Genomic DNA, 19,464 nt, shown 5'->3' with positions numbered 1-19,464 from the left:
TCTGACGACATTTCGAAAGTTTACTCAAAATTCGCTTGACAATTGAACGGAAACATGACTACTGCTGGGTTAGGTAACAGGAGTACATGTAGAGAAGAGTTGACTTGACTATGTTATGCAGGAATATTTTTGGGCTTATAAATTCAACTATTCATTTGCATGAGGACGGTCAACTGTTTACCTGACTGATGATTGCATCATGTGGTCTTAAAAAAAGAAAACTCCCTTTTGTAATATAGCCTTCACACCAAAAACACGTCAGCAGATTTGTTTCACCATTACCTTGTGTCTCCGTTCCCCACGCCACTCAGGACAAGCACGCCCTGCTGGACGTGACGCCCAAGGCGGTGGACACCCTGAACTACACCCAGTGGTACCCCATCGTCATCTTCTTCAACCCAGACAGCAAGCACGGCATCAAGGCCATGAGACAGAGGATCGTCCCCAACTCCAACCGCAGCGCCCGCAAGCTCTACGAACAGGCCGTCAAACTGAGGAAGACCTGCTCGCACCTATTCACTGGTACGGTCCACGTACATGTACAGACATTCAGTCCGGGTGTGATACACACAAATATAAATATTTGCTGTTCATTTGAGTGTGTATCCTGAGGTTTGATGGTTTTCTCATCCAGCCACCGTTGATCTGAACTCGGCCAACGACGCCTGGTACGGCGGTGTCAAAGACTCCATCAGAGAGCAGCAGATGCAGGCCGTGTGGGTTTCTGACGGCAAGGTAAATACCCACACCCACACCCACACACACACACACACACACATACACAAATGTTGATTTCACAGCCTTCCGTCGTGCACTTCAGTCAGGGATAACCAGGGAATTGAATCCCCCATGTGAAACATTTTCAATGTAATCAAAGCATCTTTTAATTTTTAAATGATCCTGATGTAGTCACGTTTTTATTTCTCAAGAGAAAATTGTCGCAATCTGGGTGTTACCTTCGGCCTATTACTGTCTGCCCTGATGGAGATGCAAATTATTTTTTTGAATTCCACACATGGAGGCTAAAGCTGCAGTTGGTAACTTTAATACAAAATAACTCTTTAATTCACCCCTTAAAACTTTTCTGAGCTGCAAAAACAACATCAATAAACCCGAAAACAAATCAAAAGATTAGGCCTTGAAAGTGCCAGCTTCAAGTGTAAAGGCGTTTGTTTTTTGTAGGTTTTGGCCACCGTTCCTTTTAGCTTTAAAAAGCCTGGGGGACACGGTGACACTGCTTTTACAACATGAAGAGTGAGATCTCAAAACAAAATCCCAAGTTTTACTGAATTATTGCGAGGACTGATTTGAAAAGGTAAAAAAAAAAAAGTTAACCGGCAATGTCTGTTAAAGGAGCACAGTACTACGCCCACAAAATGACCTTTTGTACATCAACGAATTACTCGACCCGTTCCGTCTTGAATTGTTTTTCTCACACGGTGAACGAAGGAACCCCAAAAACAGAGAAAAGTCTTGATGAACTGAAGAAAAATGGGGGCCGCGTTTCTCAAAACTATATCAACTATACATGTTTTAACCAGCAGGCCACTTAATGAACGGTGAAGCCAGTGCAGAAGTGCTTTAAAGGGATAGTTCACCCCAATATCCAAAAATACATATTTATCCACCTGTAATGCTATTTATCAACTACATCTTTTTGATGTGAGCTGCCTATTTTGTGGTATATCAGCTGTCGAGATGTCTGCTGTTCTCTCCAATATAATGGGACTAGATGGCACTCGACTTATGGTGCTCAACTTTTACACTTTGGCATCCAAATATATTGTTTAACTGTTACTTCCAATTTTGGCATGTTTAGGTAGATTGTAAACCTCAAAGTGTAAAGTCCAGCAGAGCCACTTCGACTCCAGCTCTCAGCAAAGACACTGGTGACTGAAATGTTCTCACACTTTGATAGGAACGAAGGCCAAAACTACCCAGGCTGTAAAAATCATTTTAAATCAGTCGCATGAGGGGTTAAACCCGAGGGGTCACTGGTTTACACTCTGCTTTGACCTTTGTGTGTTTCTGTTACTTGGTCCACCCCTTTTGTATTAATGAGGGAAGGACTGCTTTATTAGACTGCATTAGTTTTAGTCCTTATTCCTGTATTCCTATATTATAGTCTGTAGTGGACTGACTGCCCTTCTATCCTCCCGTAGCCTTCATAGCAGCCACCCGTGCGTGCGCTCTGAGCATGCTCACTGTGTGTCTTCCTACTTCCTGGCAGTAGTGCTCTACAGCTCGGCTCTGTTTGTCTTTCTTTCTTCTCTCTTGTTCTTGTGCTATCCGTCTGTCCATCCTTCCTTCCTGTACACCCAAGATCCATCATGTGTCTCTTCTAGCCGGAGGGAGTAGAGAGTGATCTGGACTGCCAGGACGTGGAGCGCCTGTCCTTCCTGTCCGCCGACTACCTGAGCATGGACAGCCGGCTGACCTCCGACCTCGACGACACCGCAGACGAGGGCGGCGCCTACACCGACAACGAGCCCGACACGGAGATGGTGCACATCTCCGCCATCAGCCGCTCATCGGAGCCCGTCACGGCCGAGGAGGTCAGAGTCAGGCTCACACACACACACACACACATACACACACACACACACACACACACACACACACACACACACACACACACACACACACACACACACACACACACACGCACACATACAAGCTTTTATTTATTCAGGGAGTGACTTCCATGCTACTGAAAGCAGTTCATTAATATGTTTTTGCTGACCTCTGGGCAGTAGTGGACAGTAAGTATAATCAGTAAAATATTGAGGTAATTGTACTTCACTTAGCATAGGTTTTAAGTAGGGGCAGAAGTTATAAAATGTATAGAAAGTACACCGGTATGAATTTTGGCATTCAAAACATTTTATGAAAGTGTGTAAATGTGACCTGTCAGTCACAGACGGTAACGTCACAGCCTCACCCACACCACGTGGGTCGAAGACAGAAAGTTCACAATATGTCACAACTGCAAGTCCAAAATAACCTTCGGAGGAACAACCGTAAAACGTTTGGAACAGACACTTGTTGTCATTCATGGGGCGAAACAGCTAACGTTGACAGAGGTTGCGTTGACTTGCATGGTGCGTTCAAGCTATACTCAGTAATAATGTGTATTGGGCCAAGGTAAATTATTATCGTGATGTGTTCCAATATAATCTTGTATGATGTAGTTTTTTGGTGTGACTTTAATGAATCAAGTCGTTTTCACAGCAACATGAAATTGATTTTAGAAAGAGAATTATGATCTGTTTAACTTCCTAACACTCGCTCTAAGCAGTTTAGAATACATCATTGAAAGTACTAATGCCAAGATTAGTTTTTTTAATCTAAGGAAGTTTTAAATAAAAATCTTTATATTTTTCTGCAAATAACTACAGATGACAATAATGACGTAAAATTCTGAATTATTGACGGTCTACATTGACTTTGGGAATGTTGACATTAATGCCATGCCGTTGTTCTACCTTGACATACACCGCTACTGTCTGTGCTTTAAAATTATACATTAATGCCATGCCGTTGCTCTACCTTGATATACACCGCTACTGTCTGTGCTTTAAAATTATACCGCGGTATAGATTTTAGGCCATACCGCCCAGCCCTGTTTTAAACCAACTGGTGTCATCTAACCCCGTCTAAAAGCAGAGGTGTTTATAGATGTTATAAATGGCACAAACACTGGCGTCATAGAGGCGGCTGACGCGCAATGACTCACACAAATGGAATTAAAGCTGCAATCGTTCGGACAGTTTTTCCTAGAAGACATTCGTGATGTTGCACTACGAACACAAAAAGTGACTTTTGTTGTGTGTGCAAAATATGAAAGTACCAAAGTAAGTCACAATGTCTGTCGGATAAATGTAACGGAGGACAATATTTCCCTCTGAAAGGTGGTGGAGCAGAAGGGATCATTAATATTATGTCAAGTACGGCAAACGTCTTTTAGTGAAGCACCTTTCAACAGCTACATAAGACATAAAAGGCATGAAGATACAATATAACAATATATATAAATAGGATTGAAAAATAAGTAATGAAAAAAAAATTGCTAAGTGCTATATTATGGTATGTATTTGTTGTAAATGCCGGCTTTGTTTAACACACAGCTTCACGCTCAGTGCGGTGCTGCCATCTGTAGTGCAGACAGCAGATTACAGCTTCATGCCTGCAAGTGACTGGACAATCCAGCCATCAGTAGCTCCTGTACAGCTGTTGTATACTTTACCATAAATTGAGGTGACACAATCTTTAAAGTCTGTTTCCACAATGTATTGCATTTACTTCAGTAATACATAATAATGCACCAGAAGTAATAAACTGCGGAATCCCTGAGAGGCGAGTGAGAAAATGATTGAAAATGATGATTCATTTTCAAAGTCTGATCTAAATAATTTTCTCTCTTGTTTGTGACTAAAGAACGGGTGAAAAAAGGTCTCGCCAGAATAATCTTTCAACTAAGTGGGAAAAATATTTTTTTAAAGGTTTTCAAAAGTTAAAACTTAAATTCAGTCAAGACAAAGAAGGTGAAAATATATCAAGGTACAGTATACAAAGCACACCTAACCCTATTACGTGTGTGTGTGTGTGTGTGTGTGTGTGTGTGTGTGTGTGTGTGTGTGTGTGTGTGTGTGTGTGTGTGTGTGTGTGTGTGTGTGTGTGTGTGTGTGTGTGTGTGTGTGTGTGTGTGTGTGTGTGTGTGTGTAGATCTTGCGCAGGTACAGTCCAGACATCAGGAGTCGCATGAGGAAAATCAGCAACCGTGAAGTCAACAGGTCCAGCCCTCCACCTGTCTTCTTGGCAGACAGTAAGGTGAGGGACCCATACAGTATATCTGTACAGTAATAATCCACCTACCTCTGGAAACACTGGGTCTGTGTCCTTTAGCTATCTAAACTCCAATGTTTTTTACTTTGTTAATTCATGTGAATAGGTTTGGGTTTTGGACTGTTGGTCAGACTAAACAATACACTTGGGCCTGAGAAGATGGGCATTTATGCAATGAACAATAAATGGATTAAAGAGAGTAATCAACAGATGAGTCAATAATGAAAGTAACATTGAGATGAAGACCTAGTCATCCAGGATAATTCCACAAAGTGTTGAAAAGGGCATTGCTCTATGCCGGATCTTTGTTCGAGTTTGCTGCCATTTTTTTAACAAAACAAAGTGAATGAACAAAAATCACTGAGTAAAGGAAATACCAAGTCACACAGGTAATAGTTTCCAACTGCAAATAAACACAACAATTTTATTATTATGAAGTTCAATCAATTTGAATGAACGTGACCGACCCTCAAAGCCAGAAACCAAAGAAATCAGTCTCAAGCGTGGGATGTCATCAAGTGTAACGTGTGGAGCTGCTACATAGGCAATGAGTGGGAGACTGATTTTGTTTTCTTTTTTTATATCCAAATGAGCTTTATTCTATTGTAGCGTGGTCAGTTTTGAAACAGAAAATGTACATTCCCCTGTGTGTTCTCAGTGTCATCTAGAACATCTTTCCCATTTTATTGTCTACGGAGCAGTTCCACACTTTATACTTGATAACGTCACAAATTTAGCACACTAGTTTTTGGAATGGAGAATTGTTCATTTTTACCAATATGTTTGGTATGTGTTAAAGACCATATAGGAATATCGTGTATTCAATATTGAAAATGGGCGTAGTTTCCCTATAAGGCCATGACAAATCATCCTATCCTTTCTCACGTGGCACCCTATACAGTATGTCACCTGATGTAAGCCAGATGAAGGCAAATTATGTCACGATAGCATGTGAGGGATTTAACGTGTCATTAACATACTGCCATTTTCCTAGGAGAGAAATGTTCACTGTGGAGAACGGTAAAATAGAGTTCAACTCCATCAGCTAGTCTCCTCCATTTCTACTCCGGACATTTCTACTCTCCTCATTCCTACTGACAGTTCTATGTTGGATGGCAATCATTTTTTTAAAGCAATGTTGCTCATATTGACAAACCCACAGAGGAGGTCAGGCTAGATGGTTAGGTCAAACAAACTCAGGACTTTCACCCAGGAGATCGCTGTTGCAGTCCCGTGTGAAGTCAAGCCATTTATTTTCATTTTTTAACTTCCTTTTGTTATGTAACGTACATAGTTAACTAACGCCACATACATAAGCATATCAAATTGGCAGTTTTTATCCTTCATCATACAATTCTCAATTAGTGTGCATCGGGAAGTGGGTGTCAAGCTCTTTCTGAGATTATCAACCTTACTCATGAAATAATGATTGAAGTAATTGGCCATCTCAACTGGTTTGGTTAAGAAAATACCATTGGTTATTATGTTCGGGTATCGTTGATGTGACGACCTACCCGTTATTTCATTCAAAATGTTTTCCATTATTCTTTGAATCATTAATTTGACTGGTAATATTCTTTCTTTTTACTTCTATTCAGTTTAGTTACCTGATTTCTTAAAACCATCTGCTACCGACCGAGGACCATTTGGTCCTCCAGCGAGACAGTTTAGCGAAGAGTATCGTAGAATGCACTTTTCAGAAACTAATATAAAGAATGCTACACACGTGCTGTATACCAGATTAATCAGCAACGTCTGGGCAACACTACCATGTAAGTCATTTTTTACACACTCCAAACACAATTATACACAACTAATACAAGCTAACTAGAAGATGTACCACAATATCACGTTTTCTCGCCATGACTCGGCAAACTACCACTCCTGAGAAAGCTACGAACAAAGAAGCAAACGGCTACACGGCCGAGCAATACATCGCAGCGCATGAGAATTCGACACAGAATCCAGAGATATCTTCAGAATTTCTCTCCGTAAAACCAGTACAACAGGAATTTATTTTCCTGCTTGGAAAATAAATTCCAAGCAGGACCTTACCTTTATGTTGAATCACGAAAACACTGGCGTAATAAAACACTGCTGCTACGGATGTCCTGTGTCTCTCTCCTCTGTTTCCTGGTGATGGGGGGGTCAACCTAACTTGTGGGACCCGGGGCGAAGGGGTCAGACTTTTGACAAATGGAATTTTAGGCTCGGGGGTGCAGGCTTTCACTACCGCATTGCTCTGACGCGTCTAAAGAGGTGTCATTTTCTAAAATTGACCAATCACAGGCTTCCTGAGCTCCCAACACACACATGAAGACTAGAGATCAGACGAGAATGGATCCATGGTTTACAGCCTTAGAGAGGATTCTGGCTCTCAAAATGATGCCAAACTGCTGTATTAGGTTAGATTGAACACTATTGGTGATAAAACAAGTGAAATATATAGTTATATAGTATATAAAGGTACAATGGAACAGCTGCAACAGCTGGTTCCGAAATGAGAATTTGGCTTGACCTCGCATGACCCTTCGTACTGAAACCTCTATAACTTTGGCTTGCTTCACTTTATCAACGCCACATTTTTTTTGTAGACTGCTGACATGACTACTGCTATGATTTGGGAGGTTTTAGGCTAGCGAGAGCCTCATTTCAAGAACAAAATATCAATAAAAGTGCTTTTTTTCTCCAGGCAAACCTGAACATATACACTGATATCTACACATCTGATCAAATCTCACAAGTGTTTCTGTTATTAGAACATCAAAATTATTAAAATAGATCTTGTAGTTACAGAACTACAGTCTTTTTGGTATGGGTATGCAATTTTCGAGCAGAGGCCTAAAAATACGGCTAGGTATTAAAAGTTAATTGAAAGTACGTAAGCCAGATGTTTCAGCCACTTTCCTTTGATTCATTTTGTTGCACCATGAGTGCAACAAAGGTGCATGTTTATCAGCAATCTGCATAAATAATCTCATAAATATACTCTGTGCCAAATCCAAGGCCTCATCATGACACACTGTTGACCACTTGGTGTTTTTCACATCCTCCGTAAAAGATTCTTTCAGGAAGTACTTGAACTTTTGTGTGTTATCCTCCAGGCTGCTTTAGGGACCTTAGTTTTGTTATAAGTGCTCTTAAGCTGTGATTACTGAAACCAAGAGCTACCGATACTGCTTTAGAGCAGTGTTCAGGGGTATTTGTGAAGAAGTGATCAATACATTTTGATGATCTTAGTCCATTCTTATTTGTACTTGTTCTTGTTGGTTGTGTAATAGTTTGTGTTAGGTTGTAAACACTGGCTACCGCTTCTTCTTTAACGAACCAATCAATGTTTAAATCACCTACATAAAACACTTTTTCATCACTAGATTTATTCAGCATTTCACAAATTGAGTCTAAGTATGTCAACTATGCATATAACAAGCCCAAACTGTTTTGGTGGCGTGTCTATCTGACAAAATATGTAAGAGTCCAACATCCTCCCCTCTTCCATTTCACATAAGAAAAGTGTTTTGTTATTTGTTAATCAAAGATGGTATCATTTCTCAGTAGCAAACAGTAAGTATAACAACATAACAACATACAGCAACTCTGACTGTCCTCCACATGCGCCCTGGCAGCTCTTTACCTCCACTGAAAGGAGCAAACTGGCCTTCCCTTTGAGGAACGGCCTGATGTGGAGGAACCACTCTCGCTGCGGTTCTGAGTCCTCCGCCGTCAGCTCATTGGACCAGATGGGTACCCAGAATTCCCCTCAGTTATTGGTACATGGTGGTGGGCTTGTCTATAGCAGTGGTGTTCAACCTTAAGCTGTGTTCAAGGTTTTCATTCCAACAACACCCAGCAGCTGATATCAATAAGTATTTATCTCTTTTCAAAGTAAAGAGTGAACGTTGTTGAGGAGCTGCTGTTTGGTTGGAATGAAAACTTAAGTTTTGAAACAACCCTTTTTCTTGTGCTTTCCTCTGTTATAGCCAATGTTTTAAGTGTAGCTTTAACATCGAATTCACAGTGTTGTTTGATATAGTCTACTAGATCCAGCAGTGTTCGTTGATTGTCTACATTTTTAGTGAGTGGTTCCATCTGTCCAGGAAGAACCAAAAACCAAAATCATTATTTTAGTCCTTTTCTATTGCAAGAACTTAAAGGTAACAGAAATCACATTTCATTTTTGCTCCAATTTCCCAAATTAGCTTGAAAGTGGTGCAATATGTAAGCTCTGACCAGGATTTTAGTTCAAAAACTGAATGAACATTATCAACAGAATGTGAATTGGTTACAGTGTTGACGTTATGTCAAAGACGTGTATGCATTGTGTTGCAGAGATATCTACTGATATGATAATGCTAACCAGTTAGCCTCGGCCCATCCGGTCTTGTAATACCACTTGTACCTCGAGAGGCGATAGTGAGTCACTGTAGCATCCACTCTGCCCTCAGTCCAACATGAGAGGAAGAAGAGGTTTTTTTTTAATCACATTGAAGGTACAGGGCCTGTGTACTCTGTACGGAGGGACCTTCAGTTGGCAGTTTGCTCAGCGCAAACCCCAGGGGGGTTCTGATCCCTGGGGACTGCCCCTTCCTTCGCCGGATCAGGAAACTTGCTGCTGTTACACAAGTTAAACCCATAGACTGTAAATAAGAAGTGGACGTAGTCATCGTGACTTCACCAGCCTTAGAGCACCAGTTTCTAAAGCATTCAAAAGTTAATTGACCTTCTTATAATACCTAGTCACATGATCGTGCACGTGTCAAGTTACTACAATTCAGATCAAGCCTCGCTCCAACTTCACTATGGAAAGTATAAACTAAGCTTTACTGCACTAACCATCCAGCCTTGCCATCTCACTAGCACCAACAGAAGCAGCTAATTTTTCTATCCATTCGTTCGTTTCAGACATTTTTTCCAGGTTAAGGGAAGACCGACTGTTCTTTGATGCTTAGTTTTGCGGTTCATCCTAGGAGACCCTGAGGTGTTACTGGGATTACTGGGCTAAATAATCCCTTCAGCCTTGACTTTCATCAAAATCAAGGAAAACAGTTTGGATAAACAACCCAATTTAGTCTGACAAATCTCAAAAAAGCTAATTTTAGTCCTCAGAGGGACTACCTGCTGCAGTAAACCCAGAGAGAGCCATCAAAGCTGAGGCAGTTATAGTTGTTTCAGAGATTATAGATTCGGTGTGAAGCACAGTGGCTGCATTAAGGAGTTTCTCCTTAGTTTCTGTTACATGGTTTTGCTTATTATAAAAGGACTGAGTACCACCATCTGTTCTGGCTCTAACGCTTCCCCTTCTTGGTCAGGTCAAACTGTCTCTGAGGGACGATCCGATCCTCGTGCCGGGCTCCCCCAACCCGCACCATCACCATCGTCAGCACCACCCTCCGCCCCCCAGCTCCAGCCGAAGTTACGACTCCCCCTCCAGCAGCAGCCCCGCCAGCAGCAACAACGACCCTCCGCCCCTCATCTCCCGTTCTTCCGCCGCTTCCTTGGCCCCGTCGCCCCTCTCGCCGGCTCACCACTTCAGCCCCTGCAGCAAACTATGGCCCCCGGGAGTGCCCCAACCCCCCGCCGCACCCAAGCCCGGTGGTTGCGGGACCGCGGCGGAAGCTGCGGTTCACTCGCCTGCGGCTCTGCCCGGTGCAACCTTGGCAGCCTGTAAGCAGCAGCAGGAGGCGGCGAGGGACAACCCGGTGGACGATCCGTCCTCGAGGTCCTTCCTGGGGAAGATCAAGGCCTTCGAGAAGATGGACCACTTCGCCCGAGCCCAGAGGTTGCTAGAACTGCAGGAGGCGCAGAACGCCAGGGTGGGCATAGCTCAGTGTTCCTATTGTTCCTCTGTATAATCATGAGGTGTATTATGCACAACTGAAGGCAGGCTGTTAGATCAGTTCTGTAGGATTTTACAAATTCATCACTTTGCAGATGCCTCTCAGTATGCCTCTACCTCTTTAGAGCATATACCAGCACGTTTTATCGTAGTTTGTAAAAGTACGGCATACTAGATGCTAAGGGAGTGGGTGAAGTATATATATATCAGATTAGTATGGTGATGAAACATTATTCTCTCAGCCAGTCACGATTTTCTTTCGTACCTTGTTGCACCAGTGGCTTGATGAAATTGGCTCACAACATAGAGAGCCAAATACAGACCAGTTAAATGGGTAAAGAGTGTTGTTGTCCGTGATGTCCAGAGAAAAACGGCATACATGTAGGACATCACATCTGGAGGGATTAGGTCTTGAGCACAGTTATATGATTAAACCTTAAGGTGTCACATTATTAAAGATTTCATCAAAAGAGTCCCAAAAAGCCCCAAAAGAGGATATAATTGATACGACATATTAGATATCCAGCACAACCAAAGACAGCATATAAGAAGTGGAGGCATCCACTGTGGTTGGTGGACTATGGTTTTCGAAGCCTCGTGTTCTGCATTTTGGCCATCGCCATTCAGTGCTCACCACTGAATGCTGAATAAGACATTTTTAGGCGACCAAAATGTTACAAATAACTTTCATGAACTGAAAACACACTGTGAAAGGACAATATGCTGAACGTTGAAACACTGTGGTAGCAAACTGACAATCACAAGTTGGCCCCGCAGTAAAGCATACCCTGCTTTATGGTCTATATGACTCTAAATGGACCATAAGTTACTAAATGAACATCATGCTGTATTGAAGAAGACTTGAAACTAGAGATTGAGACCATAAACTCATTTTTACAATGTTTACTGAGGTAATAAATCAAGAGAGAAGTAGAGTCATTTTCTCATAGACTTCTGTACAACCAGAGGAGTCGCCCCCTGATGGCCATTAGAAAGAATGCAGGTGTAAGGCACTTCCGCACTGGCTTCACTTTTCAGACCTGGTTCAGCCTGGTCACAACATATTTATTTGTATGCACAAGATCCTTGATAGATTGTTTTCACTCTTAAAATTGTAGTCCTCAGGCCAAACAAACGCTGACTCAAGTGAGTTCACTTGAGGACATTTATCAGACTTCACAAAGCTCCCTTGGGAGACATTAAAGGCTTTATAGAACATTTTTCACATATACAGTACTACTCCCCAACACCTTATATGTGCCCCAGACCCCATCCCTCCTGAATGTAAGACAGTGATTTAAACTGTGTGATGCTGACTTTTAAAGTTAAGTTTATATTTGTAGAGATATATGCTGCAGTGTTTTTTTTATTTATTTGCACAGTCTCTCATTTTAGCATGATCTGTTAGAAAGTGGAAACACTTTGTAACAACATATTTTTGTTTTTATTACTACATACCATGTTCTGTTTTTTTTACCAATTGATTAATTGGTAATATGGATATTTTGGCCCAAAGAGGTAAAAGTAGAAAGCTTCTATAGGGCTGAAAATAAGGAGGGTTCATCTTCTGAGGAGCATGAATGAGCTCAGTAAAAGTCATGACGATAATCTGCCTTACAGACTGCGATATGTCTTGTATAAAGTATTTTTATTTTCTACTTTTATTTTTTTCTCTTTAATCAACTAATCTTTGTTCCCAGCTGGAAATTGCTCAGAAGCATCCAGACATCTATGCTGTTCCTCTGAAGACAGCCAAGCTGGATCACAGTCGCCCGCAGCCTATCGGGTAGGCTCCCTACTGCCATACGACCGTTTCCAAGCTCCGCTGTGAGTGTGTACTTCAGCATAGTTGTGTGTTTGCTCCCAGTTTACAAGATGTCACTGATAGTGCAACCTAACACCACTCAGCTGACATTATTAAGGACCCTAGAAGTAACAGAGATATAAGGTCTTTACAGTTGTAATCCTTAAGATTTCCGTTCCTGGTTGACATGGAAATACCTGTTTACTACAGCTTTGGCAGAAATACAACAGAAGAGCAGCTGATTTGTCTGTTTATTGTTATAATAGGGAAATCAGTCAGTAATTGGCATTTTTTCCATCACGCAATGATCAAACTCCATCTGATTTCATACTGCACGCACAGCCAGAATACAGTAAGAGCAGTTGATTATGTTGCTATGTCATGTCTCCTGCAGCTCTTCATCTCACAGCTCACTGTGGCTGTTCCTCACTGTTCCTTCACTACCTGCACTATTTCAAAACTGATCCGCCATCAAAAATGCCCATGTTTTGTCGATAGATTATTTTCTGGGGCATTTTACAACATTCCATAATATCTGACTGCTTTTTGCAACCAGAGGGGTTGCCCCCTGCTGGTCAGTAAGGAGAATGCACTTTCTAAGACGCCTCCTCATTGGCTTCACTCAGAAGAACCGAAGGTTGCCGCCTGGAGTGAAGGCAATTTGAATGCAGACTCCACCGCTAACAATAAAAACTACTTTCAAGGGAGATAAGTACAGAATGTAAATACATTAAATGGCAAAATGCAGCACATGAATAGTAACAAAAAAGGGTTTTCATTATAACTGTAAACCTTTATTGTATTTCAAGTGGTAACCAGAGGGTAGACACTTTTCTGGAAAAGGCAGCTCTCCCCTCTCTTGTAAAGCCCTTGGGGACAACAAACTGTGATTTGAGGGTCTCTCAAGCGGTGAAGTCAAGCAAAAGGCTAAACTATTGGAGAGATAGAGAGAAGATGCTGCTAATAGTTTAGCCTTCTGCTAGCTGCAGCCTTAAGGTGCTGTGAGCTAGCCGCTGCTGTGCCTTTGGCTGCAATAAGCAGAAGCTATAAACTATTAGCAGCATCAGACTTGATTTTAGATAAATCAGTCTTCCTTTTTTGGGGGGGGGTTGCTTTACAAAGTAGGAAGTTGTTGCCAATGCTGGAATAGCAACTTTTCCGCCATTGAATCGGGCTTTCACCACCATCTGGAGCATCCTGTGATTGGCCAAAGTCTCCCGTCAACGGCTATAGACCTTATGAAGCCTGAAAACCGCCTGAATTTGTGTCAAAAGATGCCCCAAAAAAAACTGCTTACCCCAGCTTTATGTTTATGCTACATACGAAGCAGATCTAAGGCACTGGCATGCATTCAATACACTGTATGTGCAGTATATTGTGTAATGCACTGAAGAATGTTTTTTTCGTACAGTGTACTGCAGAGCTTTGTCAGGTCTGAGTAAATGGTTATCTTTTTCAGTATGGTGACGTTCTGGTTTATTACAACTTTTAATTTTAATAGTTTGTATATTTTTTTATGTAATTGCACTTACCAAGTCACTTTCTTACCATCTATTAATACAGCCACATTGCTTAGAATCAGTCCAATCACCAAGCTTAAATGGGCCAGAAACACAAAACAGTCAGACAGTAAAATGAATACCAAAACTCTCTGTTGCCAACATCCATCACAGTTGACAGACCCACTTCCTGCTTTAAAATTGACCTACTGTACTTGTTGCAATTGTGGTCACGCAGTTTTCTTGTGCAATGAGGCTACTATTTGTGACATCCAAATAAAGTGGTTTAGATCTGATCCAGATAACTTGTCTGACTGTTCGTAGTTCTTAATCCAATCCCCCCTTACCTCCTCCTATAAGCAAACGTTCTGGCTCTTTATACTACGTCAGTTGCTCTGACTATCCAGTAATGACAAAGAATGGATTTACATTGGAGTTAGTTGAAAGCAGGCGACAACCTCCAGTTCTACTAAGTGAAGCAAATGAGTGTGTGACCGTGGCAGAGTGGATAGCAGGGCTGTCCTGCAATCAGAGGATCGGTGGTTCGATCCCCGGCTCAACTAGTCTCAACTATTCGCGTGTCCGTAGCGTGTCCGTAGCTGTGCCTATGGTGTATAGATAGATACTGAATTGTAAAAGCATCTGCTAAATGACTAATGTAATGCAAATGTGGAAGTGTCTTAAAATTTGCAATCTCTCTACAGCAGGGTTTCTCTACTTTTAAAAAACGAAGTCAGATTGTATAGAAGTCTATGAGAAAATGACTCTACGGCCAAATCCCAATGTCCCCCCTTACGGACTCACAGACTTTGAGGCGCGCTCCCGCGAAGTCCGTGAGGGTTCAGGGCTGTCCCGTTGTCAAATCATCGAGTGTTTGAGGCTCTCTCGCAGACATTTTGAGCCCTTAATGAACCCTTTCCTTAGCCTAAGGGAATTACCCACAAATCATTGCAATGTGACGTTAAACACGGGGTAACCAGTGGATGCATGGAGACGTAAAAAAAAAGGACGGCTCACGTGTGTTCAGCCTGGAGTATTACATTTACACAGAAACATTAAGGGTTAAAGATGGAACAAAAAATAAACATGAAACCAGAGAATATTTATTTATTTATTCATCAAATATTAGATTTTGTCATTGAAGCTGTTTTGACAAAAACGAGTAAATAGATTATATGAAATTACTTCTCATCTTGTGAGTAAACATACTGGAAGACGTTCAAATCAGGGAGTACAAAGTATAAAATAAATTCACACAATTATACATCATATTTGTTGTCGTTTTCATGGTAACGTGATATGTTGCAGCAAAGTGCTCTCCCATTCCTATTTACACCATCTCAAGCCCTCACAGCCTCTCACACTCAACCACTTACCAGGTGACGTCAGTAAGTCCTTGAGGGTTCAGGGTTTGAGGGTTTAGGGGAGACATTGGGATTTGGCCTACTTCTCACTTGATTTATTACCTCAGTAGAACATGAGTTTATGGTTTCAATCTCTAGTTTCAACTATTCTTCAATACAGCATGATGTTCATTTAGTAAATGATGGTCCATTTAGAGTCAACTAGACCATAAAGAGGAGTATGCTTTAGGACGGGCTTACTGTGATTGACAGGTCGCTGCCACTACCAGAGCCGTATGGCGACGGCCGTAATCCAAGATGGCGCCAACTAAATCGCAGCGGTTTCAAAACGGTAGTCCACAAACCAATGTCACGATGACTACATCCACTTCTTATATACAGTTGCCTCAGAATCGGGTGCAACTGACCATGCAGCTGTTTTTGACTAGTTGAGAGTAAGAACGGGGTGATCTGGTCCTGCACATAATGACTAAACTGCAGGTTCTTGGTAAACTCAGCTGATAAGCAATATCAATAGAGAGTTCTAGGCCTTTCTCAAAAACATTTGAAAAAGTTTGTATCCTGTATTGAAAGTGTAAAGGCATTAGGACTTAGTAATGACACACTTTAGACTTAGACTGCCTTCAAACACAACAAGGTAACAGCCAGACAACTAGAAATAACAGAGTGACATACCACCATTATGGAAAAGTCGGGGGCTCACCAAAGTCATTAGAAATGATCCTCAAGGGCTCATAGATATATTTAGCAAATTTCACAGCAACCGCTGTCAATATATATCGGTCGGATACATCATCTTGCAACCATGAATGTCTGTTCACAATTCTTCCAATAGTTGTTGAGGTATTTAGGCCTGTACAAAAGTGATGGACCGAATTTGCCAAATTGTCCCTCCGCAAATGTTGCCAAGGCTAGAGAAGCACAGGTTAAACTTGAAGAGGTGAATGACTCAGTACGACTTGTTTTGTCCGTGTCCTTCCAGCTCCAGCTCCCGTCCTGAACCCCAGACTCCTCAAACCTCCAAGGAGGGACGTCCCTTCTACCCCAACGAAGAGGAGGCGCAGGATGAGGAGGCAGTGCCGGGATACTACACCGCCAACTCCTTCCAGTATCAGGACACCCAGCTGTAGGGGTTGGCACACGGCAACTGTGCCGGCCCTCGGCCTTCCTGGACGTACATGTACTCATGCACTGCATATGCAGTCTATTTACACACATGCCATTCCATCATGCCCTGCACAAGCAAGCTGCTGACTTTGAACTGACTCTCGCTTCTTTGATATTGAGGGGGGGGGGGACTAATTTGTTTTTTGCCTCATGGAAGTTAAAGCAATCTGTACTATCTATTTGGATAGGCACACACTGTCTTCACTTTACTTTTTCTGGTGTATTTGATTGTTTCTTTCTTAAGTACCACTTTTGATGGTCCAAACTGAGTGATTATGAACCACTTGTTTTCTTGCCTATGCAACTCTTCAGTTTGTGCACAGCGACTGAAACTTATTGCCACGAGTTTTGCCCTCACAAAAACCTCAACAAACCTAAAAACCACAATGCGCTTTATCACATCCACCCCCTTCTTTTTTAAGCTCCTATATTGCCAGCTATGATCAACAAATGTTACATATATATTATTACATACAGCGTATATATATATATATGTATATATATATATATATATATATATATGTATATATATATATATATGTATATATATATATATATATATATATATAAATATATATGTATATATATATATATATGTATATATATATATGTATATATATATATATATGTATATATATATATATATATATATATATATATATATATGTATATATATAAAAAATATATTTAAAGTCAAGTGTTTATACTCTGTCTTTGCATTCCTTCATATATGAAAATGCCTGTGTATACATACCGTATATATCTATATCTATATATAGTCTATCTAGTAACACAATTTGTTACAATTTTTTGAAGTGCCTTTTACTTTCTTAGTCCCATGAGGTTCGGGTTGTCTTTCCTCCGCCCCTCAGCCACCCAGCTGTAATAAAACCTCTGCTGCTGTCAAGCTTAAAGGGAAACCAGGGAACCAATGACACCAAAATCTCAATGCTGTCCCCAAACACTGTACTGTCCGCTGTCACCTCCGGTGACAAAACACACCCACAAAAGAATACACACCCTGCAGCCAGTCCTGTCTGCATGTGTGAGAAAAAGCAAACACTGTCTGTCCTCTAAGAATCCAATCAAGAACGATATCAGTCTAAAACCAGTAACAACAGAAATTTAGATAATTAGAGTTGGTAAAAGTTGTAATCGGTGAAGGTCTGGTCACGTCCAGAAATAAAACAGCCCAAATCTGTGGCAAAATGAATGACTTTTAAAGGAATCTCGGCGGATTAGCTAGCTGGGGCAAAGTCAACCTGCCCAAATATTTGGCGTCAAGTTCAATTTTGGGTGAACTTAGATCTTCTTATTGACGCTGTCTTTGATGCTCAGCGTTCATTGCTGTGCCGTTCTTGCACTGCACCTCCCAGCCGTAAATGATTTTCTGTGTAGCCAATGGCGTAATGTGTTTTGCCTTGGAATGTTTTGTTGGTTAAGTTTCTGCATTTAGTGCCCTCTTCTGTCTATTCAACCATGGTGGCTGTCACTGCCCATGCTAATAACCCTATTACATGATAAGGTTGGTGATATTCTATATTCTTCTTACTGTCAGCAAATCCCATGTGCAGACCCCAACCAGCAATGAATGTATCTACTAACATGTATTGTGCGAGTATCCAACACTTGACATTTCTTGTTCCTCTGTGCCATAGAGATCCCTTGTTGTCCAAAACGATTAGAGACTAGACACTATCACTCAAAGTGGATTCATCCGCTGTTGAAGATAGTCCCCAACAAATGCACAATTTCCTCCTGTTTCAGTAACATTTGTTAAAAACTATAGTGTTCAGCTGTTTGAGGAAAAACATTAATTTTTTTTAATTAAACTACATAAATATGAGCCTTTCAAAAAAAAAATAGTTTGTCTTTAGTAGGAGCCAGAACGTATTGGGAGATTGACTAATGCATTGTTGATTTAGATCTTTATGTGACAATAAGAAGAATATTGAATACAAAAGACTTATCTTTTCAAAGCTGTGTCCCATTTCAGATTCCTATGAAGACTGAATAAGAGGAGCAGGGTTCGTCCTCTGAAGGTATGCCTGGATGAACTTGCTAGGGGGCCATTTGGTGTTGTGCCTAGATCTTGACACAGAACCCCTCTTCGCAACACATTCTCACTCCCAACTTGTCAAACACTGACACTTGGTCAGTAGCCACACTTGTTACATGCATACAGTTTATTTTCAATATAAACTACTAACGTAGTATTACTTCGACTTTACTTTGTTAGGTTTAGGCAAGAAAAGCACTCGGGGAGTACACAGCATTAGTTAAGTTATGTAACAAAAGTAAGGTAAAATAAGTCAACAATTACTTGCTTTCACATGTGACACGAACAGCGGTCTCCTGGGTGAAAGTCTGAGTTTGTTTGACCCATCCATCTACCCCGACTTCCTCCTTTTCTTGCTCTTTATACTAAGTCAGTTGCTCTAACTGACTAATAATACCATGGATGGGTTTACATTGGAGTTACTTGCCAGGTGCGTCTCATACAGATGCTTAGGGGTGCCTTGGTGCGTCGCTATCAGACACTGAGGGTCACTGACTAAGCGTCGGTATTTGATGATTTGGGTTGCTCTTCAAGAACTCAAGATCAATGAAGCAGGACCCACTTGAGGGCCATCATTGTGTCATTTGATTACGTGGTACATATTGCCAAACCAAATTCCAATGAGATAAGCTCAAGTTGACGATGGTAAACTTTCAGGAAGTGGCCCCCTTTAGCTACGTTGCCAATCCGGCCTTGCATGAAAGACTCCTTTGTGGACTGTGTCCTTCCAAGGAGGAAGGCTCTGAATTGAGACACATCTTCTATTATTATTCTAAACAAACCGCAGACATTGAAGTATACAGGAAGTATGTCCTGAGACATTTCCCTACACAAACCTACAAGGTTAGCAAAAGCTAAATCTTTTATGAGCTGGCCGAATAGGGCTGGGT

General features: G+C 41.3%; 1 protein-coding gene across 1 annotated transcript in view; it reads left to right on the top strand.

The window, feature by feature from the left end:
• Positions 1 to 16,958, top strand: part of LOC306697523 (tight junction protein 2-like) — a 79,002-nt gene extending 62,044 nt beyond the window's left edge. Inside the window, exons 17-23 of the mRNA XM_079161493.1 lie at positions 312 to 522; positions 635 to 735; positions 2,346 to 2,555; positions 4,726 to 4,830; positions 10,155 to 10,658; positions 12,382 to 12,467; positions 16,331 to 16,958. Of these exons, the coding sequence (XP_079017619.1) occupies positions 312 to 522; positions 635 to 735; positions 2,346 to 2,555; positions 4,726 to 4,830; positions 10,155 to 10,658; positions 12,382 to 12,467; positions 16,331 to 16,478 (1,365 nt within the window). The 3' untranslated portion in view covers positions 16,479 to 16,958. The remainder of the gene's footprint in view (positions 1 to 311; positions 523 to 634; positions 736 to 2,345; positions 2,556 to 4,725; positions 4,831 to 10,154; positions 10,659 to 12,381; positions 12,468 to 16,330) is intronic.
• Positions 16,959 to 19,464: the final 2,506 nt, after the last annotated feature.

Source organism: Pholis gunnellus (assembly GCF_910591455.1).
Source record: "Pholis gunnellus genome assembly, chromosome: 6".
NCBI lineage: Eukaryota > Metazoa > Chordata > Actinopteri > Perciformes > Pholidae > Pholis > Pholis gunnellus.
This window is presented reverse-complemented; position numbering and strand designations above follow the sequence as displayed.